Source organism: Salmo trutta, chromosome 2 (genome assembly GCF_901001165.1).
Source record: "Salmo trutta chromosome 2, fSalTru1.1, whole genome shotgun sequence".
Classification (NCBI taxonomy): Eukaryota; Metazoa; Chordata; class Actinopteri; order Salmoniformes; family Salmonidae; genus Salmo; species Salmo trutta.
This window is the reverse complement of record NC_042958.1, coordinates 10,485,108-10,511,408: the sequence shown is the minus strand read 5'-3', so window position 1 is coordinate 10,511,408 and position 26,301 is coordinate 10,485,108. Positions and strand designations below refer to the sequence as shown.

Below are 26,301 nucleotides of genomic sequence, written 5' to 3'. Positions count from 1 at the left end.
GAATGCGGAATGAATGCGGAATGAGGCAGCTGTCAGTTTGTTGTTTTATAAAGTTTTGAAAGTGTCTGAAAAAGTGTTGTATTGTAAAAGTTTGGTTACTAGCTAGCTACCTTTTGATTTGGATCCCGGGACACGGTTGGCATCAGTTGCTGGGCCTGCTGCTATCTGTCCAGGGATCCTGCTGACCGAGGGTCTTTTGATGAGCTGCTTTGTTTAGCAGCTAGCCTAGCTGCCACTGTTAGCTGTCTATCAAGCTAGCGGGATTTCCTTGACGGCTTGAACGCAGCCCGCAACGGGGTTAGCCCTTGTAGCTGGGACAGTGGATTGTCCTGTGCTTGTGGCTGTCTACATCCCTACAGTTTGTTGCTGTTTCCATCTTCCCTGTGACCTGCCCTGACTGGAATTGCGGGAAGTAACAGCATAGCCTACGTTGCTACCATGATAAAGAGTATCGTTGAGGACAGTGGGGGTGTCTCTATCACAGGTGAAGAATCTTTTAAACAAACGAAAAGAGTTCTACAAGCAGTTGTTACAGCAATAAGAAAATAGCTTGTTGTGTTGTGTCCAAATACTGGTAGAGTCAACTAATAAAAGAATGGACGACCTGACCAGAGAGGTCCAGGACCTGAAGAACAGTTTGCAGTTCTCCCAGGGTCAGCTCGATGAGTTTAAACAGGAAAATGGCAAGATGACCACAGTCTGTAAGTCATTGAGTGAGGACATTAGTTCTGTATGTGAATTCATGATAACAATGACAGAGAAATCTGATTATCTTGAGGGACAAACAAGGCAGAACAACATGGTTGTTGATGGAATTGTAGAATCTCCACATGAGACCTGGATGGAGTCCGAGAACAAAGTTAGGGAAATGATATCGGAGAAACGGAAATTGGACCACAGAAAAATTGAGTTGGAGTGCGCCCACAGGACTGGAAAACCCAACACCGGCCTAGGTGACAGACCCAGGCCAATAGTCATCAAGTGATTACTTCATTGGCAAAGTGGGCAAACTGAAGCAGGAAATGCCAACAATGAGCAGTGAGCCATCGTATTCATGTATAAAAAATAAATAATGAAAAAAAAGCATTGTAAGTTAGAATTTTGTAAAGTTAGTGTGGGACAGGTGGAAAAAAATGATTGTCATCGATGAATAATGACAAACCTCCTAGCATTGACAACATACTGTAGATGGAAGGCTACTGAGGATGGTAGCTGAGTCTATGGCCACTCCTATCTGTCATTTTCTTAATCTGAGTCTAGAGGAAGGTGTTTGTCCTCAGGCCAAAGTCGTTCCGCTTGCCAAGAGTGGTAAAGCGGCCTTTACTGGTTCTAACAGCAGACCAATCAACTTGCATGCCAGCTCTTGAAAACTGTTGGAAAAAAATGTTTGACCAAACACAATGCTGTTTCTCTGTGAACAAATTGATAACTGACTTTCCGAATGTTTATAATGAAGGGCACTCAACATGTACTGCACTAACACAAATGACTGATGATTGGATGAAAGAAAAGGATAATAAGAAGATATTATTGACCATAACCTGTTGAGAAAACATGTGTTTTATGGGTTTTCATCCTCTGTGATATTGTGGATTCAGAGCTATGCATCTAATAGAACTCAGAGGATTTTCTTTCATGGAAGCTTCTCTAATGTCAAACATGTAGTGTCTGGTGTACTGCAGGGCAGTTCTCTAGGCCCTATACTTTTTTCTATTTTTACCAATGACATGCCACTGGTATTAAACAAAGCCTGTTTGTCCATGTATGCTGATGATTCAAACATATACGTGTCAGCATCCACAGCTAATTAAGTCACTGAAACCCTTAACAAGGAGTTGCAGTCAGTTTTGGGATGGGTGGCCAGTAATAAACTGGTCCTGAACATCTCTAAAACTAAGAGCATTGTATTTGATACAAATCATTCCCTAAGGTCTAGACCTCAGCTGAATCTGGTAATGAATGGTGTGGTAGTTGAACAAGTTGAGGAGACTAAATTACTTTGTGTTACCTTAGATTCTAAACTGTCATGGTCAAAACATATAAACTCAGAAGAAAAAGAAATGTCCTTTCACTGTCAACTACATTTATTTTCAGAAAACTTAACATGTGTAAATATTTGTATGAACATAACAAGATTCAACAACTGAGACATAAGCTGAACAAGTTCCACAGACATGTGACTAACAGAAATGGAATAATATGTCCCTGAACAAAGGGGGGGGGGGCAAAATCAAAGTAACAGTCAGTATCTGGTGCATTAAGTACTGCAGTGCATCTCCTCCTCATGGACTGCACCAGATTTGCCAGTTATTTTTTATTTTATTTCACCTTTATTTAACCAGGTAGGCTAGCTGAGAACAAGTTCTCATTTACAACTGCGACCTGACCTTCTTGCTGTGAGATGTTACCCCACTCTTCCACCAAGGCACCTGCAAGTTCCCGGACATTTCTGGGGGGGAATGGCCCTAGCCCTCACCCTCCGATCCAACAGGTCCCAGACGTGCTCAATGGGATTGAGATCCGGGTTCTTCGCTGGCCATGGCAGAACTCTGACATTCCTGTCTTGCAGGAAATCACGCACAGAACGAGCAGTATGGCTGATGGCATTGTCATGCTGGAGGGTCATGTCAGGATGAGTCTGCAGGAAGGGTACCACATGAGGGAAGAGGATGTCTTCCCTGTAACGCACAGCGTTGAGATTGCCTGCAATGATAACAAGCTCAGTCTGATGATTCTGTGACACACCGCCCCAGACCATGACGGACCCTCCACCTCCAAATCGATCCCGCTCCAGAGTACAGGCCTCGGTGTAACGCTCATTCCTTCGACGATAAACGCGAATCCGTCCATCACCCCTGGTGAGACAAAACCGCGATTCGTCAGTGAAGAGCACTTTTTGCCAGTCTTGTCTGGTCCAGCGACGGTGGGTTTGTGCCCATAGGCGACGTTGTTGCCGGTGATGTCTGGTGAGGACCTGCCTTTCAACAGGCCTACAAGCCCTCAGTCCAGCCTCTCTGAACCTATTGCGGACAGTCTGAGCACTGATGGAGGGATTGTGTGTTCCTGGTGTAACTCGAGCAGTTGTTGTTGCCATCCTGTACCTGTCCCGCAGGTGTGATGTTCCGATGTACCGATCCTGTGCAGGTGTTGTTACACTTGGTCTGCCACTGCGAGGACGATCAGCTGTCTGTCCTGTCTCCCTGTAGCGCTGTCTTAGGCGTCACACAGTACGGACATTGCAATTTATTGCCCTGGCCACGTCTGCAGTCCTCATGTCTCCTTGCAGCATGCCTAAGGCACGTTCACGCAGATGAGCAGGAACCCTGCGCATCTTTCTTTTTTGTGTTTTTCCGAGTCAGTAGAAAGGCCTCTTTAGTGTCCTAAGTTTTCATAACTGTGACCTTAATTGCCTACTGTCTGTAAGCTGTTAGTGTCTTAACAACCGTTCCACAGGTTGTTGTTCATGAATTGTTTATGGTTCTTTGAACAAACATGGGAAACAGTGTTTAAACCCTTTATTTGGATTTTTACGAATGATCTTTGAAAGACAGGGTCCTGAAAAAGGGACATTTCCTTTTTTGCTGAGTTTAGATTCAATGGTTGTAAAGATGGGGACAGGTCTGTCCGTAATAAATTGGTTCTCTGCTTTTTTGACTCCACACTCCAAAAAGCAAATCCTGCAGGCCGTAAAGTCCTGTGCCTCAAAGAAAGAGCTAGTGAAGCTGCAGGACAGAGTGACTGCATCACTTCTTCTTTTTATAAGAAACATTAATGTGTTGAAAATTCCAAATAGTTTGCATAGTCAACCTAAGCACAGCTCTAACACACACACTTACCCCACCAGACAGGCCACCAGGGGTCTTTTCATAGTCCCCAAATCCAGAACAAATTCATGAAAGCTTACAGTATTATATAGAGACATTATTGCATGGAACTCCATTCCATCTCATATTGCTCAAATGAACAGCAAACCTGGTTTAAAAAAATAGATAGAGCAACACCTCTCCCCTATTTGACCTAGATATCTTGTGTGTATGTATCCTTTATCTAACTAGGCATGTCAGTTAAGAACAAATTATTATTTACAATGACAGCCTACCCCAGACACCAATTGTGCACTGCCCTATGGGACTCCAAGTCACAGCCAGATGTGATATAACCTGGACTTGAACTAAGGACTGTAGTGACACCTCTTGCACTGAGATGCAGTGCCTTAGACCGCTGCACCACTCGGGAGCCTGAGTGATATGTAGGCTATTTGTACCGTTTTTAAGTGTATATAGTTCTACCCTTGAGCTGTTCTTGTCTATAAATGTTCTGTATTATGTAATGTTTCATGTTCTGTGGCTTTCACAAAAGCTAATGGGGATCCTAATAAAATACCAAAAAACCTGACCGGTCACGGTCAGTAACACCCCAAGAACCGGGTGTTACTATAACAGGGTTAAAAACAAGAATTTTGCAGGAGTTGAATGCACCTTAACTGTATTATTGAGTCAATGAGGGGTGGCTAATGGCTATCATGCAATTTCCTTAGAATAAATGTATAACACCAATAGAATGGATTCACCTCAATACCACATACAATAGAATGGATTCACCTCAATACCACATACAATAGAATGGATTCACCTCAATACCACATACAATAGAATGGATTCACCTCAATACCACATACAATAGAATGGATTCACCTCAATACCACATACATTTGCATCAGCAATTGCTCTATAACCGGTCATCCAGGTCCACAGTGGAAATGATCAAGAGTCTTTTAAATCTCTCTGTAACCAACCTTGGGAAGGTAAACGCTGATTATGGTGAGCACGTCATGTATCTGCCACATTTCTAATGCCCACACTGTTAAGTCAACATAGCATTTATTTACTCAGATTGGCCTAGACCTACACACTGATGTTATGGTCTGTATGATGTGAAATGATGCAATATCTAGTCATCTATAACTGTAAAAGTGAATGTAGAAACCCATGCCACTAAAGAATGTGAGGGAAACCGCAGGGGAAGCGGCTTGTTCAGTCAGATCCTGCTACTCAGGAATAATTTTTTTAGGTTCAAACATTCAGATAGGCAAGTACATGCACTCAGGCCAGGGTGGAGCAGGCTTTTGCTCCAACCAAACAGTCACACAGCTGATTCAGCTAATTCACTTTCTTGAAGACTATTTAACAGATTTGTTGTATCAGGTGTGTTACTGCTTCGACTAGAGCGAAAGCCTGCAGCCATACCGGCCCTCTGCGGATAAGAGTTTTGGGACTATTCCATTGGTTCCATTGCGCCAGGCAAGCTCAATCAAGCATTTGAAAGATTTGCTTGATTTGAACCCGGGTCGGAATTAATTTCACTCGACACAGATTAGGCCATTAGTATTAACGTAATTCGGTGGATGCCGATTAGACCTTCACTAGTCAGTAGGTGCAAATTCTAGACTCTTAATGTAATTCTTAAGGCAGGCCGTCCAGAGTCGCAGCAGGGCAATTGAGGCTATTTTTATTAGATTACGTTAGGGGGATACTGTGGCAGGGGATGGGGTCAAGCGTTCGCTATTATTTAATAAGATAGTTCGGTGCAGTAAGGCAGCCCCAGCCAACTGGGGTGGCAGGTAGCCTAGTGGTTAGAGCGTTGGGTCAGTAACCGAAAGGTTGCTGGATTGAATCCCGAGCTGACAAAGTAAAAATGTGTCGTTCTGCCCCTGAACAAGGCAGTTAACCCACTGTTCCCTGGTAGACTGTCATTGGAAATAATAATTTGTTCTTAACTGACTTGCCTAGTTAAATATTTAAAAAGCTGGAGGATATGAGTATAGACTTAACACCATGGAGCTGAAGGGCAGACTGTATCATACACTATGACCACTGTTACTGTAATATACAGCCTACTTGCATCTTTAAGTTAGGACCACCAAAGCTTTCCAACCACCAGGTTCATGGTACAACACAAGAAGAAGTGTTGTTATCATCAATGTCCTACTGTCATTCTCTTAGGGCCCGATTCAGAGTTGCAATATGCATGTTTAACTCAGACTTATTGTCAATTGGAAGACTTCAGTTAAGATGCCCTGAGCAGGATACATGCCACAAGTGTGGGCATGTTGTGGTATGTATCAAGTATGGTGGTTGTGTTGTTTTTGTGTTGTGTCTGTTTATTTGTCTTTCATTTTGGTTTGTTGTTTGTACTTCCATAAAAAATAAGACATGTTCAAGATGCCCTTAGCCATTTAGACAGCAGGACTGAATTCAGCAAGATAGGACATTTTCAGCAGGAGCAATGAATGAAACAGGAAGGGACATTACTTTCCTTCTTTCTCCTCCCTCCTTCAGCCAGCAGTCTGAGAGACTGTTTAAAGAGACATCAGTGGTGAGTGGGCAGGCCAACCCATTTTCTGTGTGAATTGAATGACTGCGACTACGTGTTTCTGCAAGAGAGAGTGTCCATCAGTGTCCTCTCACTCCTCCTTCCCTCCATCCCTCCCGCTCTACCATTGCGCAGAGGATACATGGCACAGACTCAGGAAATTCCACACTTCTCTGTGAGGAGGGAGGGGAGAGGCAGGAGCACAGGAGTGGGCAGAGGAGAACTCTGGAGGAGGAGAGAGGTCATCTGTGGACTGTATACGAATGGAAAGTATGACTTATAGTTTGTCTTGGTTCCCACTCTGCTACCCATAGTAGCACAGAACTTGTATGACCGTCAACTGTTGCTCAGATTTCTATTGAGGCTATTCAAGTAGAAATATATAGACAAATATTCTGTTTCAAATGTTTTGCAGCCTTACATTGCAACACATATTCTCACACAGAGGACTTCTTCTGGCAGTGAATATACAGTCTACACCCCCCCACTCTTCACATTGTATAGTGTTACAAAGTGGGATTCAAACAACGATCTACAGAAAATACCTCAGTCAAAGTGGAAGAAAAAGTATATATATATATATTTTTAAAGATAATACACCTAATATAACTTGTTAAGATACGTATTCACACCCCCTGAGTCAATACATGTTAGAATCACCTTTGGCAGCGATTACAGCTGTGAGTCTTCTTGGCTACATCTCATAAAGAGCTTTGCCCACCTGTATTGTGCAATATTTGGCCATTATTCTTTTAAAAATTCTTCAAGCTCTGTCAAGGTGTTGGGGATCATGCCTAAACAACAATTTTCAGGTCTTTCCATAGATTTTCACGCAGATTTAAACTGCCTTGATCCATCCCCAGCTTTATTTGCGCTTAGTGGGACTCTCATCTGTTTTTCAACAGGACAATGACCCAAAACACACTTCCAGGCTGTGTAAGGAGAGTGATGGAGTGCTGCATCAGATGACCTGGCCTCCACAATCACCCGACCTCAACCCAATTGAGATGGCTTGGGATGAGTTGGACTGCAGAGTGAAATGAAAGCAGCCAAAAAGTGCTCAACATGTGGAAACTCCTTCAAGACTGTTGGAAAAGCATTCCTTATGAAGCTGGTTGAGAAATTGCTAAGAGGGTGCAAAGCTGTCATCAAGGCAAAGGGTGGCTACTTTGAAGAATGTAAAATATAAAATATATTTTGATTTGTTTAACACATTTTTGGTTGGTACATGATTCCATGTGTTTTTTCATAGTTTTGATGTCTTCACTATAATTCTACAATGTAGAAAATAGTAAAAAATAAAGAAAACCGTTGAATGAGTAGGTGTGTCCAAACTTTTGACTGGTACTGTATACACTTTTACAGTATTTTGTGTAGATCAATGACCAAAAATTACAATTAAATTTATTTCAATCACACTTTTTATCGCACCAAAATGTTAAAACAGTTCAAGGGGGTGTAGACATTCTATAGGCACTGTATGTGATGGGTCCCATAGCACTTGGCCTGAAGGAAACTTGCTCACTCTAGAAACTATTCTAGTCCCCCATTTGGCCTTTCAGAGTCACCCAACTGCACTCTGTAACATATCATATTTGGAAATTGAATATAAACTTTAGTTCTATATTTCCAGCTAAGACAAATGAACTGCAATGCCTCATACAGCAAACATTGAACTTGCAATGTCAGCTAAATGAACTCATACGGTGGGTGTACAGAAGAAATAAAACGATTGAGATTGCAAAATCTCTCTCATATAGACCCCACCCAGTACAACACACACAGGAACTTCTTCCTATGCAGTCTGGCAAGGCCTTGCAGTGGAGGCTTTCCAAATCAAACAATCAACTAAAACCTGTTCTTCAGAAACAAAGCAGGAGGATCATAGAGAGCTAAACCAGAGAGGATAGCACGCTTTACATCACTGGAATCCAAAGTCATATTAGCAGTCTAATTTATCTTCTCATGCCCCATCTCTTTCACTTAAGGTTTTTAACTAATTGCTCTAATAGTCTGCTGTGAACTACAGTCATTGAAAAAAATTGCCCTTGCACACCTACTTTGTGTATGTTTGAAAAAGAAGAAACCAGCATACTGGTGTTCTTGAATACTTCACAATTTGATTCAAATTGGAGCGTCTAAGATCGCCAGTGTGCTACGAGCAGCAGCAGAGTGCAGGAGAGTTTTTGAGGAAGGGAGGATGAGTTCAACACACTGGTGTTATTGAAGGAGTGGGAATGGAGGATGAGTTCAGTGGTGTAAACTACTTAAGTAAAAATACTTTTAAGTACTACTTAAGTCGTTTTTTTGGGGTGTCTGTACTTTACTTTACTATTTATATTTTACTTCACTACATTCCTAAAGAAAATAATGTACTTTTTACTCCATACATTTTCCCTGACACCCAAAAGTACTCATTACATTTTGAATGCTTAACAGGACAGGAAAATGGTCCAATTCACACACTTATCAAGAGAACATCCCTGTCATCTCTACTACCTCTGATCTGGTGGACTCACTAAACACAAATGCTTTGTTTGTAAATTATGTCTGAGTGTCTAGACTATCAGTAAAATAAAATGAAAATAGTGCCATCTGTTTTGCCTAATATAAGGAATTTGAAAGGATTTATACTTTTACTTTTGATACTTAACTATATTTTTGAAATTACATTTACTTTTGATCCTTAAGTATATTTAAAATCAAATACTTTTAGACTTTTACAGGAGGGAGGGTACTGGAACAGGAGGGAGGGTACTGGAATGGGGGGAGTACTGGAACAGGAGGGGGTACTGGAATGGGGGGGTACTGGAACAGGAGGGGGGGTACTGGAATGGGGGGTTACTGGAATGGGGGGGTACTGGAACAGGAGGGGGGTACTGGAACAGGAGAGGGGGGATACAGAGCAGGAGGGGGGGAAACTGGAAGGGGGAGGTACTGGAACAGGAGGGGGGCACGGAACAGGAGGGGGGGAAACTGGAAGGGGGGAGGTACTGGAACAGGAGGGGGGTACTGGAACAGGAATGGGGGGTACTGGAAAAGGAATGGGGGGGATATGGAAAGGTAGAGGGGAGGTACTGGAACAGGAGGTGGGGTACGGAACAAGAGAGGGTGGGTACTGGAACAGGAAGGGGGGATACAGAACAGGAGGGAGTGATACGGAACAGGGGGAGATATGGAACAGGAGGGGTGAGGTACTGGAACAGGAGGGGGGGTATGGAACAAGAGGGAGGGTACTGGAACAGGAGAGGGGGATTTTGGAACAGGAGGGGGGTATGGAACAAGAGGCAGGGTACTGGAACAGGAGAGGGGGATTTTGGAACAGGAGGGGGGGTACTGGAACAGGAGGGGGGGGTACTAGAACAGGAGAGTGGGGATATGGAACAGAAGGGGGGGTACTGGAACAGGAGAGTGGGGATACGGAACAGGAGGGGGGTACTGAAACAGGAGGGGGGGTACTAGAACAGGAGAGCGGGGATACGGAACAGGAGGTTGAGATATACTGGAACAGGAGGGGATACTGGAACAGTAGGGGGAGGTATACTGGAACAGTAGGGGGATGGATACTGGAACAGTAGGGGGAGGGATACTGGAACAGTAGGGGGGTGGATACTGGAACAGTAGGGGGATGGATACTGGAACAGTAGGGGGGGATACTGGAACAGTAGGGGGATGGATACTGGAACAGGAGGGGGATGTATACTGGAACAGGAGGGGATACTGGAACAGTAGGGGGATGGATACTGGAACAGTAGGGGGAGGGATATTGGAACAGTAGGGGGAGGGATACTGGAACAGTAGGGGGAGGGATACTGGAACAGTAGGGGGATGGATACTGGAACAGGAGGTTGAGATATACTGGAACAGGAGGGGATACTGGAACAGTAGGGGTGAGGGATAATGGAACAGTAGGGGGAGGGATACTGGAACAGTAGGGGGAGATATACTGGAACAGGAGGGGATACTGGAACAGTAGGGGGAGGGATACTGGAACAGTAGGGGTGAGGGATACTGGAACAGTAGGGGGATGGATACTGGAACAGTAGGGGGATGGATACTGGAACAGTAGGGGGATGGATACTGGAACAGTAGGGGGATGGATACTGGAACAGGAGGTTGAGATATACTGGAACAGGAGGGGATACTGGAACAGTAGGGGTGAGGGATACTGGAACAGTAGGGGGAGGGATACTGGAACAGGAGGGGATACTGGAACAGTAGGGGGAGGGATACTGGAACAGGAGGGGATACTGGAACAGTAGGGGGATGTATACTGGAACAGTAGGTGGAGGGATACTAGAACAGTAGGGGGAGGGATACTGGAACAGTAGGGGTAGGGATACTGGAACAGTAGGGGGAGATATACTGGAACAGGAGGGGATACTGGAACAGTAGGGGGAGGGATACTGGAACAGTAGGGGTGAGGGATACTGGAACAGTAGGGGGATGGATACTGGAACAGTAGGGGTGAGGGATACTGGAACAGGAGGGGGATGGATACTGGAACAGTAGGGGGATGGATACTGGAACAGTAGGGGGATGGATACTGGAACAGGAGGTTGAGATATACTGGAACAGGAGGGGATACTGGAACAGTAGGGGGATGGATACTGGAACAGTAGGGGAGATGGATACTGGAACAGTAGGGGGATGGATACTGGAACAGTAGGGGGATGGATACTGGAACAGTAGGGGGAAGGATACTGGAACAGCAGGGGGAGGGATACTGGAACAGTAGGGGGATGGATACTGGAACAGTAGGGGGATGGATACTGGAACAGGAGGTTGAGATATACTGGAACAGGAGGGGATACTGGAACAGTAGGGGTGAGGGATACTGGAACAGTAGGGGGAGGGATACTGGAACAGTAGGGGTAGGGATACTGGAACAGGAGGGGGGATACTGGAACAGGAGGGGATACTGGAACAGTAGGGGGATGGATACTGGAACAGTAGGGGGGTGTATACTGGAACAGAAGGGGGATGGATACTGGAACAGTAGGGGGAGGGATACTGGAACAGTAGGGGGATGGATACTGGAAGAGTAGGGGGATGGATACTGGAACAGTAGGGGGGTGGATACTGGAACAGTAGGGGGAGGGATACTGGAACAGGAGGGGGATGGATACTGGAACAGGAGGGGATACTGGAACAGTAGGGGGATGGATACTGGAACAGTAGGGGGAGGGATACTGGAGCAGTAGGGGGAGGGATACTGGAACAGGAGGGGGATGGATACTGGAACAGGAGGGGATACTGGAACAGTAGGGGGAGGGATACTGGAACAGTAGGGGAAGGGATACTGGAACAGTAGGGGGATGGATACTGGAACAGTAGGGGGATGGATACTAGAACAGTAGGGGGATGGATACTGGAACAGGAGGGGATACTGGAACAGTAGGGGGAGGGATACTGGAACAGTAGGGGGATGGATACTGGAACAGGAGGGGGATGGATACTGGAACAGTAGGGGGAGGGATACTGGAACAGTAGGGGGAGGGATACTGGAACAGTAGGGGGGTGGATACTGGAACAGTAGGGGGATGGATACTTGAACAGTAGGGGGAGGGATACTGGAACAGGAGGGGATACTGGAACAGTAGGGGGAGGGATACTGGAACAGTAGGGGGATGGATACTGGAACAGTAGGGGGAGGGATACTGGAACAGGTAGGGGTGTACTTAGTGGTTAGGATGAGGGATACTGTAACAGGTAGGGGGGTACTTAGTGGTTAGGGTGAGGGATACTGTAACAGGTAGGGGGTACTGGAACGGTAGGGGGGTACTTAGTGGTTAGGGTGAGGGAGCCATACATACACACTCGTATGTTGATTTAGTCAAGAAGCGAGGATGGTCTACAATTTTACTTATAATGTTATAATGTTTGTTCTAAGCCTAGGGGCTTGTAATTTTTTAAGTTTAAAGCGGTTTCTTGAAGAAGAACTTGCCTGTCTACCGCAGTGAGTCACAGCATGACTCACTGAAAAGCTTTCTCACAAGCTGCGTAAACAGCTAATATGAACCACAAGTATATCAGACTTATTAAATTATTTGTTTGGCTACATCCCCATGATCATGCTGTGAGCCTTGTTGTCTTATCCCAAGATAAATTACACAGGAACTGGCTATTCCCTAACCTGCTGCTTCACCTCCCACTGACTACAGCGTCTGCCTCTAAAACTGTGTGTGTGTGTGTATCCGTGTATGTGCGTGTGTCTTCATTCAACTCATGATATCCTAGTACATGCTGCCTAACTCTACCTACCAGCGACAACCACTCCCCAAAACACACACTACTATCTGAGAGACCTATGGATTGGTGAACATTTCCCCTTGGTTGTTATGTAGCCTGCAGCTGTGTAAAGGTTAATTATGTGTCAACCTTTCATCTGCTCAGAACCTGTCCAACCTGTTGTGGAGATGTTCATATCTCACTTACACTGAGCGCACAAAACATTAAGGACACCTGCTCTTTCCATGACATAAACTGACCAGGTGAAAACTATGATCGGTTGTTGATGTCACTTGTTAAATCCACTTCAATCAATGTAGATGAAGGGGAGGAGACAGGTTAAAGAATGATTTTTAAGCCTTGAGACAATTGAGACATGGATTGTGTATGTGTGCCACTCAGAGGGTGAATGGGAAAGACAAAAGATTTAAGTGCCTTTGAACGGGGTATGGTAGTAAGTGCCAGGTGCAACGGTTTGTGTCAAGAACTGTAACGCTGCTGGGTTTTTCATGCTCAGCAGTTTCCCGTGTGTATCAAGAATGGTCCACGACCCAAAGGACATTCATTCAACTTGACACAACTGTGGGAAGCATTGGAGTCAACATGGGCCAGCAGTCCTGTGGAACGCTTTCAACACCTTGTAGATGAATGTTTTGTACACTCAGTGTATATCAGAGCTGACAGTCAATCACCTGCACCTCAACACGATTAACTATGCCCACAGTAGGTTGGGTTTCCATGTTAATGTTCAGTGGGAACCTGTTTGGATTGTACGGTTCCCACTGAATGATGTCTCTCGTCCAGAAGTGAAACTCTGTTTCGTTCATTATGTAAATTACTCACTCATACAGCCAACTTTCAAGCCAAAATTGGACGTAAACGATGAGCAACTAAACTTTCATAGTGAAACACATTTTCCCTTTAGCTGTGTCGTCCTGTGGTTTCAGTGTGTCAGGGGATCAGCAACAGGCTGACGCTGCTGGGGACTGTAGACGACCACTACAACAACCTGGTGAGAATGTACAGCAACTGTACCGTGGTCCTGGAGAACCTAGAGCTCACCTACATCCAGGACTACCACGACCTGTCCTTCCTTAAGGTGAGGAGATGGAGGGTTCAAGTATAACACATTGTTTGCAGTGGCTTCCTATCCACCATTCCTATGTCCTAGCTCCTCTCCCCCTCGCAGATCTAGAATGACGAGAGAAAATTGTGTATTAGCCATTTCAGTCCCTTTCTTGCCGTGGCATCTAGCTCCTAGTTCAATGCACTGGCTGTAAATAACTCCGGATAAGAGTCTGCTAAATGACTACAATGTCAATGTAATGGTCAGAATAAAGCTTTTCTCTCCTTTGTGCCTTTACTAACACCAACTGAACAATGATGTTATTACAAACCTGGCATTACCTTCAGGGGCAACATGTATTCTGGAGATGGCTGCACTACTACTAGACCAAACTTTAACATCCTGTTAGCAATTATTTTCATTATTTCTATGGTGTTTTACACTCCAGTCCATTCAGGAGGTTGGAGGCTATGTTCTGATCGCCGTCAACAAGGCAGCCATCATCCCACTGGAGAACCTGCGTCTGATCCGAGGACACTCCCTCTATGACAACAAGTACGCCCTGGCTGTCATGTCCAACTACGAGAAGAACCACTCCTCTGTGACCCTTAACTACACCCGGGGCCTGAGGGAGCTGATGCTGAGAGGACTGACAGGTTAGTGGGTGACTAGGGGGTCCACTTCAGTGACTGTATCCAGGATTCTGTCCACATCTGAGTGGGTCAAATACATTATATCATGTTATTTAAAGTACTTTGAAGTATTTAAGGTGCGCGTGATTTAGCGTGGCGTTAGAACTTTTGGGTCTATGCCATTGGTTCCATTGCACAGGCCAGAAAAATATCGCTCCAGTGCCTTGAGAAAGTATTCACAGTCATGATTTTTCAACATTTTGCTGTGTGACAGCCTGAATTTAAAATAGATTTTTTTGTCACTGGCAAAAAAATGAAAAGCTGAAATTTCTTGAGTCAATAAGTATTCAACACCTTTGTTATGACAAACCTAAATATGTCCAGGAGTAAAAATGTGCTTAACATGTCATAAGTTGCATTTAAGATGATTTTTGAATGACTATCTCATCTCTGTCACCCACACACACAATTATCGGTAACACTTTACTTGACACCCAGTGTCATAGCACATTACCCCACACATCAAGCAGTCCCAAAGTCGAAAGAAGACAGTGAATGTTCCTGAGAGGCCGAGTTACAATATTGACTTAAATCTACTTCAAAATCTATGGCAAGACCTGAAAATTGTTGTGAAGCAATGATCAACAACCAATTTGACAGAGCTTGAAGAATTTTTTTAAGAATAATGGCCAAAAGTTGCACAATCCAGATGTGGAAAGCTCTTAGAGTCTTGCCCAGAAAGACTCACAGCTGTAATCGCTGCCAAAGGTGTTTCTAGAAAGTATTAATTCAGGGGTGTGAATACTTATTCAAATGAGATATTTCTGTATTTCATTTGAAATAAATTGAAGAAAAAAATCTAAAAACATGTTTTCACTTTGTTGTTATGGGGTATTGTGTGTAGATGGGTGAGACAAAAAAAAAATCTGTTTTAAATTCATGCTGTAACACAACAAAATGTGTAATAAATCAAAGGGTATGAATACTTTCTGAAGGCACTGGATCTGTCCTTCTATTTTGCACAGACATTCTCAAGGGAGGGGTGAAAATTGCCCACAATCCTTTGCTGTGTAATGTGGAGACCGTCCAATGGTGGGACATGGTAAACAAGGCCGGCAACCCCAGTATGGAGTTCAAACTGGAGAGCTATGGCCGTTACTGTAAGTATGCTAGCTTCATTTAAAAAACAAAAACACTGTAAAGTAATGAATCCTTTTCTCAGTTGTGTTCAGTGGAATCATTTTGGGTTGTTGTTTTCCATTTGAAGCTTCTGTAATATGGATGTACAATATGTTGCACAACTACTATGATTATTCCATATCATACAGATTTCGGGTTTGCATGGACAGGTTTTGCCATGTGTTACACTTGAGCAATAAGGCCCAATGGGGTGTGGTATATGACCAATATACCACGGCTAAGGGCTGTTCTTTTCCACGACGCAACGCGGAGTGCCTGGACACAGCCCTTAGCCGTGGTATATTGGTCATATATCACAACCCCGAGGTGCCTTATTGCTATTATAAACTGGTTACCAACATAAATAGAACAGTAAACAAGTGTTTGTGCATCATACCCATGGTATATTGTCTGATATACACACGGCTGAAATGCTGTTTCATTCTATCAGCTTCCAGGATCCAAACTACCTGGTTAATAATAGTTTTCTATGAATGAGATCATTCAGAAGTTAAGCAGTGTTTTTCCCACCTGACAGGTAGCAAGTGTGACCCTGGATGCTACAATGGATCATGCTGGACACCAGGACCAGAGAACTGTCAAACATGTAAGAATACACTCTTCTCTACTTGAAATTAGCATGAGAGTAGTCACACAAAAACCTCACATGCTATTTCTCAAAATTTTGTTGATGTTGAAAGTATTTTTGTTGGTTGCTCATTTTCTCTCACAGACCCTTGCTCTCAGTGAAGGGTGTGTTCTGTTGACTAGTCCTTATCTTTCTGTCTTCATCTCTCTGTCTATCCTCAGTTACCAAGCTGAAGTGTGCAGAGCAGTGCTCTGGAAGGTGTAGGGGTCCTAAACCCAGTGACTGCTGTAATGAACACTGTGCTGCAGGCTGCACCGGCCCTAGGCCTACAGAGTGTCTGGTGAGGGACTCTTCTGACTCCAATTCATTTATAATTTGCAAAAGTTATAATCACATAGGAAACACATCTAAAAGACAACAGGCAGACGACCCACTCCTGGGCTGCTCCACATTAGAAAACAGATATGGTTGACAATATTGCACACTTATTGTGATCCTAGTCTTTCATTCTTGTATTCAAAGGCCTGCAGAGACTTCCAGGATGATGGCACATGTAAGGACGCCTGCCCTCCTACCATGATCTACAATCCCAACACCCACCAGCTGGCTTCCAACCCTAACGCCAAGTACACGTTCGGGGCCACTTGTGTGAAGACCTGCCCACGTAAGGCCAATAGTGTCCATCTGTATGATCCATTATTAATACAGATGCACTCAGGGGTCTGCTCAGAAAGGTGCAATGTTACTGATCGCTCAGATAGAAATGTAAAGAACAGATGCTTGTATGTCAGGTAGAATTGGAAATTGTGCTAGATTTATTACTTTCCTTTCTGCAATTTTCAGAACGTTTCATCTCACTTACTACAGCCCAGTTATCTAGAAAACTCCACTGTACCTACACGGTGAAGAGACTTTTGCCTATAATTGGTTGGAGTGGCGAAGGTGTCTTTGGGTGACCCCTGACCTGTCCTGTGATTGGTTGTCTCTTGCAGATAACTATGTGGTGACGGACCACGGGGCGTGTGTCCGAACATGCAGTGGCAACACACACGAGGTGGAGGAGAATGGTGTCAGGAGGTGCAAGAAGTGTGACGGAATCTGTCCAAAAGGTAAAGGAATCAGTGGCTAGCTGCAAGCATTGCAAAGCAATCACTAGCCTGCTATTCAGTGGAGTGGGTGTGTGGTCCAAGTCTGGGTTTAAGGGTCTCTTTTCCAAGCTTAAAAGGATAAACATTCAACATTAGCCATGCTGTCAATCCAGCATGACTTCTGCCGCATTCAAAACAACTGGAAACTCGGAACTGGAAAATCTCAGACTTCAGTGAGGAACTCAAGACAACTGGGAACTCGGAAAAAAATTTGCTCTGACTGGGAAATATGTTTTTTGAACGGTCATCCAACTCAGAATTGCAAGTGGGGAACTCGGGCCTCTTTCTAGAGCTCCGACCTGAAGATCACTGACGTCATCATGATTCGACCTTGTTTTTTTTACGAGTCCCCAGTTGTCTTGAAAGCACTATAAATCCAGAGAATGCCAGACTTCGATGACAAAGTTTGATGACAAAATTTGCCCTGGAAGGACCGCCGCGCTACCTGCCTATTCAAGTGAGCACAAGGTGAGTCCAAAAATGTTGTGTATGCTGCTGCATAAATGATGTAATATGCCAGGAAGATATGTATACTGCAGCTAAGAAAGTAAAACTAAGTGTATGTTGTGTAGTAAGCTGTTAGTAGCCCATGTGCCTCACCCTACTAATTTGGTCAATTTTTCCCCTCATAATTTAGCCTACTGTTCTGACTTGGTGGTGCACATGTAGCCTATAGCCTGTTTTAGAGAAATGTCATCCTCGAATATTGTAAGAGCTTTCATTGTCTGCTTATATGCCCCCTTTATTTATCTGACTTGCTGTATAGGGAGAATACTGTAAGAATGGCTCATGTTCTGAATTCTGTCACTGTACATTTCAAAAGTGCTGAACAAATAGTTAAATTGACTATGTCCGTCCTAGCTCACTCATTAATGTCTTAATCGAAATTACGGTTTGCATATTATCCGCTCGTCTTTCCCTTATGCCATAGTTTGCACATCTCAATTGTCAGTAGAAACCACATTTGTTTAAGCAAGTCAGCCATATCAGCTATGTTTTTTTAAAGGCAGTAAATGAGGCTGAATGAACAGTTTCGCTGCCAGACAAGGCTCTGCTGATAGCCAGGTGTAGCAGTGGTAAGGTGTTGGGACTGCTGTTGGGACTCTGCTGTTGGGACAGCTTTATGTAGGCCCTAACATTTTGTGGGCACCGTTTGTCACTGTTATAGTGCAATTAATGTATTGTTCAGAGTTGTGTTGTGTAGTGGCTTTGCTGGCATGTTTTTAAAAAAATGGTGGGAAGTTTGCTCTAAAATTGCCACTGTAAAGGGGTCTGAATATTGTAAATGTAACTCTTTGTCCGTGGTAAGCTGGACAACATAATTGTACATTCTTTTCATCTTTGCTAGCTGTGTGGTTTCTAAACCTCATAGTGTTGCATTAGATCGTCAATGATTTTAATGTTTTGGTGTTCTTCTCGTCTAGTGTGCAATGGACTTGGAATGGGGCCGCTTACTGCCGTCTTGTCAATCAACGCCTCTAACATTGATTCTTTCAAAAACTGCACCAAAATCAATGGCGATGTTTCAATAATTGGAACCTCTTTGAATGGGTAAGGAATAACAATAGCATTGTACAGCGTCCATGGGCTGTCCTAATATGGACACTAGCACTGAAACCAAATGCAATTTGCCCTGTGTTCATTCAAATTAATTAAACTTTATATGAGTGTTTGAATTACTTGTCTAAGATATGTGTCTTTGTAATTGCTTCTCTCAGTGATAGGTACACATCAACACCAAAAATGGACCCTGCCAAACTGGATTATTTCAGAACTGTGAAGGAGATTTCAGGTAGAACAAAGTTTAACTTATCTTCAATTGCTATGTAATTCAGCTGAGGGTAACCAAAGCAAAGATAATGCTTGATTAAATGTATTTTTGTTACTTCCCTAAAGGGTTTCTGCTCATACAAGCTTGGCCAAAGCACCTCGATTCTCTCAGTACATTTGAAAACCTGGAGATTATCAGGGGAAGGACCAAACAGTTGTAAGTGTATCTCTGTCTAACGCTCTGCTATTGTAATGACTATGAAACATGGTTTTTGGGGTGTTTTTTCAGTGGAGTACCGTTCATGATAGAAAGTAAATACTCAATAGCCTAGGAGGTCAACCCTGGGCTGGGTTGAGAAACTCTGCTGTATGATATTTTAGCAATGTCACAGAAACATTGTTCAATGTTACGTATGGGCTAACTACAGTAGCAGTAAGCTAACATTACCTTCCCTCTTCCCATAGTGGTCAGGTGAGTTTTGCTGCCCTCAACGTGGCCCATCTGAAGTATCTAGGCCTCCGCTCCTTACGAGAGATCAGCGATGGCAACATTGTGGTGAAGAACAACCCCCACCTCTGCTACACCAACGGAGGCCACTGGAATGGCCTGTTCAGACTGGACAAACAGTTCGCAAGGGTGGACAACAACGCCAACATCAGCACATGTGGTAAGCAAGGACAAGCATCAAGTATAAACTCTGATCAACGCCTTTGCAAACACTGCTTTTCAAAAAAAAAAAGGTTAACAATAGCCAAATGCTAACATTCATCCCAACAGCCATATACACATAGGCCACAGGTAGTTGCAGTTAGCTTAGCTACCTAACATTGCCATTATTTGATAGCAATGTGGTTATGGCTCTACTTCCACCCTCTGGTAGGTTAGATAGATTTTGAGCACTATAGCTTAGACCTATCGTATCCATTCAGATTTAACCTAGCCTAGGGGGTTGGGTCTAGGACAGGACTGTTTAATTCCGGTCCTGGAGGGCCGAAAGCGAAACACTTCAGTTTTTGGTTTCTACCTGGCAGTTAATTGCACTCACCTGATGTCCCAGGTCTGGAGAGGATAAAAAACAGAAGTGTTTCGTCCCTCCAGTCCTGGTCTAGGAGTTGTTTCTGGATGGAGCCTACAGTCTTCCCTTCTCTTCCCTACAGCCCAGCTGAACAGTACCTGTGATGACATGTGCACTAAGGAGGGCTGCTGGGGGCCCGGTCCCACCATGTGTTTAACATGCCTGTACTACGCCCGTAGGGGCCGCTGTGTCGGGGCCTGTCACGTTCTGGAGGGGTGAGTTAACCCAACGACACCAAGAGCAATACTACTGATAGTGCTCATATGTTGACTATATCTACTCGAGATGGAGGGTTGTGCTGTGTCAACGTTTTGATCGTTTTTCCTCGCCTTTCTCTTGCCTTTTCAGGGCGCCAAGAGAGTATGTGTCGAACAACATGTGCCTAGAGTGTGACCAAGAATGTATGGTGAAGAACAGAACCGGAAGCTGCTTTGGTTCTGTATGCTCCTTTATCTTTAAATCCATCTGAATTGTCTCATCTAATTTAATTATTTTGACATTCAGGTGTGATAGCTATTAAGTTGTTTAACAAATTCTGAACATTTTGTGAGAATTCTGTGTGATTTGGCAAATATTGCAGTCAGCTGTATTTTCACTCAAGACAACAATTAGATCAACAATTCTAACCTCTGACCCTCCACTCTGAAGGGCCCTGACAAGTGTGTGGAGTGCGCCCACGTCAAAGATGGCCCCCACTGTGTCTATCGGTGCCCACGTGGCGTTCTTGGGGACGGGGACAGGCCCATCTGGAAATACGCTGACAAGAACAGAGAATGTCAGCTCTGCCATGAGAACTGCACCGACGGGTAAGGCACAGTCTACACAGCGATCTCTAACTCCTCGTAGTAAAGGCAATGTCAGCCTTTTTTGAATGATTTTCTATTCAGAAACTATGAGGAGTGTTTACCATGGTCAGGACTGTGTGAAGTAGTCACTCTGAGCATAGTATTCCCTCCTTTCTTTCTGTAGATGCTCTGGACCTGGACTGAATGGCTGCAATGCCAGAGGGTGAGCAAGATCTTTCAAATAAAGCAACATGAAACCAGTCCGATTACAGATCTGTTTGTGCCGTTTGGTGTGACAATGACTATAATAATACACACAAACACATCTGGGATCAGGCTTACGCCGAAACCATATCATAGTGAAAGATCAAGGTAGATCAAGTGCTAAGTGATCTAGGTTGATGTAACCTTATATAAGTCCAGTATAGGCAACAGATGAAAGGTCAATCAATGAACCAATCAAATGTATTTTATGAAGCCTTTTATACATCAGCAGTTGTCACAAAGTGTTTGATATCAGATGTTTTTATTAAGAAGCTCCCAGGAAACTCACCTCTTGTGTTGTTGCTGCTTTCCCAGTGGTCCCGTCCCGTCGGTGGTGGCGGCCAGTGTGGTGGGAGGCCTCCTGGTGTTTGTGGTCCTGGCCTTGGGTGTATTCGTGCTAGTCCGCAGACGTCACATCGTCAGGAAGAGGACGCTGCGCCGCCTGCTGCAGGAAAGAGAGGTAACAGACAGAGACCACACTGCCAGAGGGAGGACACAAACTGTACTGTTCACAAACTGTATACTCGGGCATGCATCAGACATGCACGCATATAGACTCAGTCACAGACGTGACACGCTCATGTTGATCATTCAACAAGAGGGGCCAACATACACGTTAACACCTTTACAGGACCGCAATGACGTACAGTAGGTAGATAATTACACTTGCTTTGTTGTTGGTCCCATAGTTGGTTGAACCCCTGACCCCAAGTGGAGAGGCACCCAACCAGGCCCTGCTCCGCATTCTGAAGGAGACCGAGTTTAAGAAGATCAAAGTGTTGGGATCAGGGGCCTTTGGAACTGTCTTTAAGGTAAGCAGAGTGATCAATGCTTTTTTAATGGAGGTGGTTCAGACCGTGAATGAGTAATCTTGCCTGAGACCTGAAGACTCTCAACAAGGTTGGGCTCAATTCAGAATGGAATTGAGAATGCCTCATAATTTCCAATTCAGTTCTTGAACTTGAATTGAAGTAGTAAGCAGGATACAGAATTGTAATTCGAATTTGTATTAAAGGAAATATAATTTAATTCAGTGAATTTAAATTCAATGTAAATGCCTCTTCTATTCTATATGATGTGTAGTCTATACAAATATACATACAATTGTATATAAAACATCAAATGACACAGTACAGGTCAAAAGTTTGGACACACCTACTCATTCAAGGGTTTTTCTTTATTTTTACTATTTTCTTCATTGTAGAATAATAGTGAAGACATCAAAACTATGAAATAACACATATGGAATCATGTAGTAACCAAAAAAGTGTTAAAGAAATCAAAATATATTTTATTTTAGAGATTCTTCAAAGTAGCCACCCTTTGCCTTGATGACAGCTTTGCACACGCTTGGCATTCTCTCAACCAGCATATTAAGGTAGTCACCTGGAATTTATTTCAATTAATAGGTGTATCTTGTTAAAAGTTAATTTGTGGAATTTATTTCCATCTTAATGCGTTTGAGCCAATCAGTTGTGTTGTGACAAGGTGGGGGTGGTATACAGAAGATAGCCTTATTTGGTAAAAGACCAAGTCCATATTATGGCAAGAACAGCTCAAATAAGCAAAGACAAATGACAGTCCATCATTACTTTACGGCATAAAGGTCAGTCAATCCAGAAATTTCAAGAACTTTTGAAGTTTCTTTAAGTGCAGTCGCAAAAACCATCAAGCGCTGTGATAAAACTGGCTCTCATGAGGACCGCCACAGGAAAGGAAGACCCAGAGTTACCTCTGCTGCAGAGGATAAGTTCATTAGAGTTAACTGCACCTCAGATTGCAGACCAAATAAATGCTTTACAGAGTTCAAGTAACAGACACATCTCAAAATCAACTGTTCAGAGGAGACTGCGTGAATCAGGCCTTCGTGGTCGAATTGCTGCAAAGAAACCACTACTAAGGGACACCAGTAATAAGAAGATACTTGCTTGGGCCAAGAAACACAAGCAATGGACATTAGAATGGTGGAAATCTGTCCTTTGGTCTGATGAGTGGAAATTTGAGATTTTTGGTTCTTCTGTGGAGATGGAAGAACATTCAAGAAGGACAATCATCTCTGCAGCACTCCACCAATCAGGCCTTTATAGTAGTGGCCAGATGGAAGCCACTCCTCATTAGGCACATGACAGCCCGCTTAGAGTTTGCCAAAAGGCACCTAAAGACTCTCAAACCATGAGAAACAAGATTCTCTGGTCTGATGAAACCAAGACTGAACTCTTTGGCCTTAATTCCAAGCGTCACGTCTGAAGGAAATCTGGCACCATCCCTACAGTGAAGGATGGTGATGGCAGCATCTGGTTATGTTTTTCAGAGGCAGGGACTGGGAGACTAGTCAGGATCAAGGGAAAGATGAACGGAGCAAAGTACAGAGAGATCCTTGATGAAAACCTGCTCCAGAGCACTCAGGACCTCAGGCTGGGGCGAAGGTTCACCTTTCAACAGAACAACGACCCTAAGCACACAGCCAATACAATGCAGGAGTGGCTTCGATTCAAGTCTCTGAATGTCCTTGAGTGGCCCAGCCAGAGCCCGGACTTGAACCCGATCGAGCATCTCTGGAGAGACCTGAAAATAGCTGTGCAGCGACGCTCCTCATCCTACCTGACAAAGCTTGAGAGGATCTGCAGGAAATAATTGGAGAAATTCTCCAAATACAGGTGTGCCAAGCTTGTAGCATCATACCCAAGAAAACTCGAGGCTGTAATCGCTGCCAAAGATGCTTCAACTGTACTGAGTAAACGGTCGGAATACTTATGTAAATGTAATATTTCCGTTTTTTATTTGTATAAATTAGCAAAATGTCTAAACTTGCTTTTGCTTTGTCATTATGGGGTATTGTGTGTAGCGTGATGAAGATTTTTTATTTATTTTTTATCTATTTTAGAATAAGGCTGTAACGTAACAAAATGTGGAAAAAGGGGACTGAATACTTTCCGAATGCACTGTACATATAAAATATTGTTGAAACCATTTATTTACAGGAAAAACTCTTCAATGAATGATCAAGGAAAACAAAACCTGGATGTGAATATTCTACGTTATTATATTTCATTATTCACTTAAAATTGGTTAAATATTGGGAAAATACAACATTCCCAGAATGCATTAGTTTAATCCTCAAATTGATCCTGAGGCTTAGAAAAAGGAGCCAAACAAATGAAATGGTTCGTGGAAATATAATTGTCCATTCTTTACACTAAGGTTAAAGAGTATACTGTATATGAACATTGTTTCCAGAGAAAAGTTATATATTCTTTGTTATCTGTAAGTGTGACCTGTCAGATTCAATGACTGAGTAAAATTTCTAAGAATTGCACTGAATTAAATTATATTTCCTTAAAATCTGTTGAATGTGAGTCGATTCCAAAATTCTGAATTGAGTCCAACCATGCTCCCTAAGCTTTACCTCAGCGGATGAACAACGTCTTGTGGCAGGAATCCCGTCAGTCACACTTTACACAAATCACTAGTGAACAAACGGATCCTACGAGGTGTTCCTCGTCCAGTGATAGAATAGTATGTAATCATTAGTTTATTAAAGGTGACAAGCGTTAGAGCCGGGACGATACCAGTATCGCGATACTCGTTAGTATCGTGGCAAGGAAACAAAACACGAAGTGGATTTAACTTCTTTAGGAAAACAGCCCTAATGTTGGAAACAAACATCATTATGTTGTCAGACAGAGTCACATTTATTCTCCAAGCTATAGCACACTATATTTTACATACAGCAGATTTTTAAAGGAACAAAGAGTTTGGTCTGCTTCGTGATTACATTTTTGGCATGGAAAAAATATTGCGATACATGTAAATACTTTTTGAGATCAACTGACACTAACCAAAGAGTTTATCAAATTGAACAACTCCTGTTTAATTTACGTTTTTTTAGTGCGATAAAAAAACGTAAATTAAACAGGAGTTGTTCAATTTGATAAACTCTTTGGTTAGTGTCAGTTGATCTCAAAAAGTATTTACATGTATCGCAATATTTTTTCCATGCCAAAAAGTGCGATACATCGTCCCAGACCTAATAAACGTGTGTTTTTTCTCCCCAGGGCGTGTGGATTCCTGAGGGAGAAAACGTGAAGATCCCTGTTGCCATTAAGGTGTTGAGAGAGGCCACATCTCCCAAAGCCAACAAGGAGATTCTAGACGTGAGTCAACTGTTTGTATAGTAGATATTCTGAATAAAGCCCAAGCGGTCAAGGTTCCCTTTTTCTGCAGTTGGGCTGCGCGTTTTCAGCAGATTGCCGTATCATATTAATGTGGTTCCTTCCTGAGATGTTAAACACTTCTTCAGGCGTTATGAGATCTGAAGTTGACTCCCCCTTCCCCATGTTTTCTGTCTGCAGGAGGCCTATGTGATGGCCAGTGTGGAGCACCCCCACGTATGTCGTCTGCTGGGCATCTGCCTGACGTCCACAGTGCAGCTCATCACCCAGATCATGCCCTATGGCTGCCTGCTGGACTATGTCAAGGAGAACAAGGACCTCATCGGCTCCCAGTGCCTACTCAACTGGTGTGTACAGATCGCAAAGGTGAGCAAACAGGAAATAACTGCTGTGTTAACTTACATTTGTGTCTTATTTCTGTATACAAGTATACTGTACCCATTACTTCTGGGAAAACAGAACCTTCTAACAAATCATTAGCAAGCCTCTGTCAAAAAAGTAGCTACATTGTCAGTCAATCTGGATCTGACTAACGCGACAAGTCTCAAATAGAACCATGCCAGCCGCTATCACAGCTGGATAACCAGATGTGTCTGCAATATGTAGACGGACGGGAGCTAGCGCAGGATGGTTAAAATGGCGACGAAGAGGATGGATGATGTTTTACATGCCCGTAATCAATTGTGCTATTTTGTTCATTTTTTTGCGTTGTTTGTAACTTATTTTTTTACTTATTTTGTATATAATGTTGCTGCTACCGTCTCTTATGACCAAAAATAACACCTGGACATCAAAACTGGGATTATTCACCACAGACTGGAAGAAGCTTTTTCCTTTAACGAGTCCGACAAGAAAGATATACTGCTCTCCCGGGAACAGGCCCAGATCCCCATAACTAGGGGCAGCAGGTTATTATTTTCCTTTTTTTTAACCTTGTCAGCTCGGGGATTTGATCTTGCAACCTTTTGGTTACTAGTCCAACGCTCTAACCACTAGGCTACCTGGGGCGGCAGGTAG

General features: G+C 43.5%; 1 protein-coding gene across 2 annotated transcripts in view; it reads left to right on the top strand.

Annotated features, from left to right (window-relative positions):
* The window catches only part of LOC115150387 (melanoma receptor tyrosine-protein kinase), a 50,300-nt gene that overhangs the window by 12,702 nt on the left and 11,297 nt on the right, over nucleotides 1–26,301 (top strand). For both annotated transcript variants that reach the window (XM_029693631.1, XM_029693641.1), the window contains exons 2-20: nucleotides 13,551–13,702; nucleotides 14,118–14,325; nucleotides 15,327–15,461; nucleotides 16,019–16,087; nucleotides 16,291–16,409; nucleotides 16,592–16,733; nucleotides 17,062–17,178; nucleotides 18,642–18,768; nucleotides 18,936–19,009; nucleotides 19,114–19,204; nucleotides 19,453–19,655; nucleotides 20,146–20,278; nucleotides 20,412–20,502; nucleotides 20,712–20,869; nucleotides 21,033–21,071; nucleotides 21,428–21,572; nucleotides 21,802–21,924; nucleotides 25,168–25,266; nucleotides 25,465–25,650. In XM_029693631.1, coding sequence (XP_029549491.1) covers nucleotides 13,551–13,702; nucleotides 14,118–14,325; nucleotides 15,327–15,461; nucleotides 16,019–16,087; nucleotides 16,291–16,409; nucleotides 16,592–16,733; nucleotides 17,062–17,178; nucleotides 18,642–18,768; nucleotides 18,936–19,009; nucleotides 19,114–19,204; nucleotides 19,453–19,655; nucleotides 20,146–20,278; nucleotides 20,412–20,502; nucleotides 20,712–20,869; nucleotides 21,033–21,071; nucleotides 21,428–21,572; nucleotides 21,802–21,924; nucleotides 25,168–25,266; nucleotides 25,465–25,650 — 2,411 coding nt within the window. The remainder of the gene's footprint in view (nucleotides 1–13,550; nucleotides 13,703–14,117; nucleotides 14,326–15,326; nucleotides 15,462–16,018; nucleotides 16,088–16,290; nucleotides 16,410–16,591; nucleotides 16,734–17,061; nucleotides 17,179–18,641; nucleotides 18,769–18,935; nucleotides 19,010–19,113; nucleotides 19,205–19,452; nucleotides 19,656–20,145; nucleotides 20,279–20,411; nucleotides 20,503–20,711; nucleotides 20,870–21,032; nucleotides 21,072–21,427; nucleotides 21,573–21,801; nucleotides 21,925–25,167; nucleotides 25,267–25,464; nucleotides 25,651–26,301) is intronic.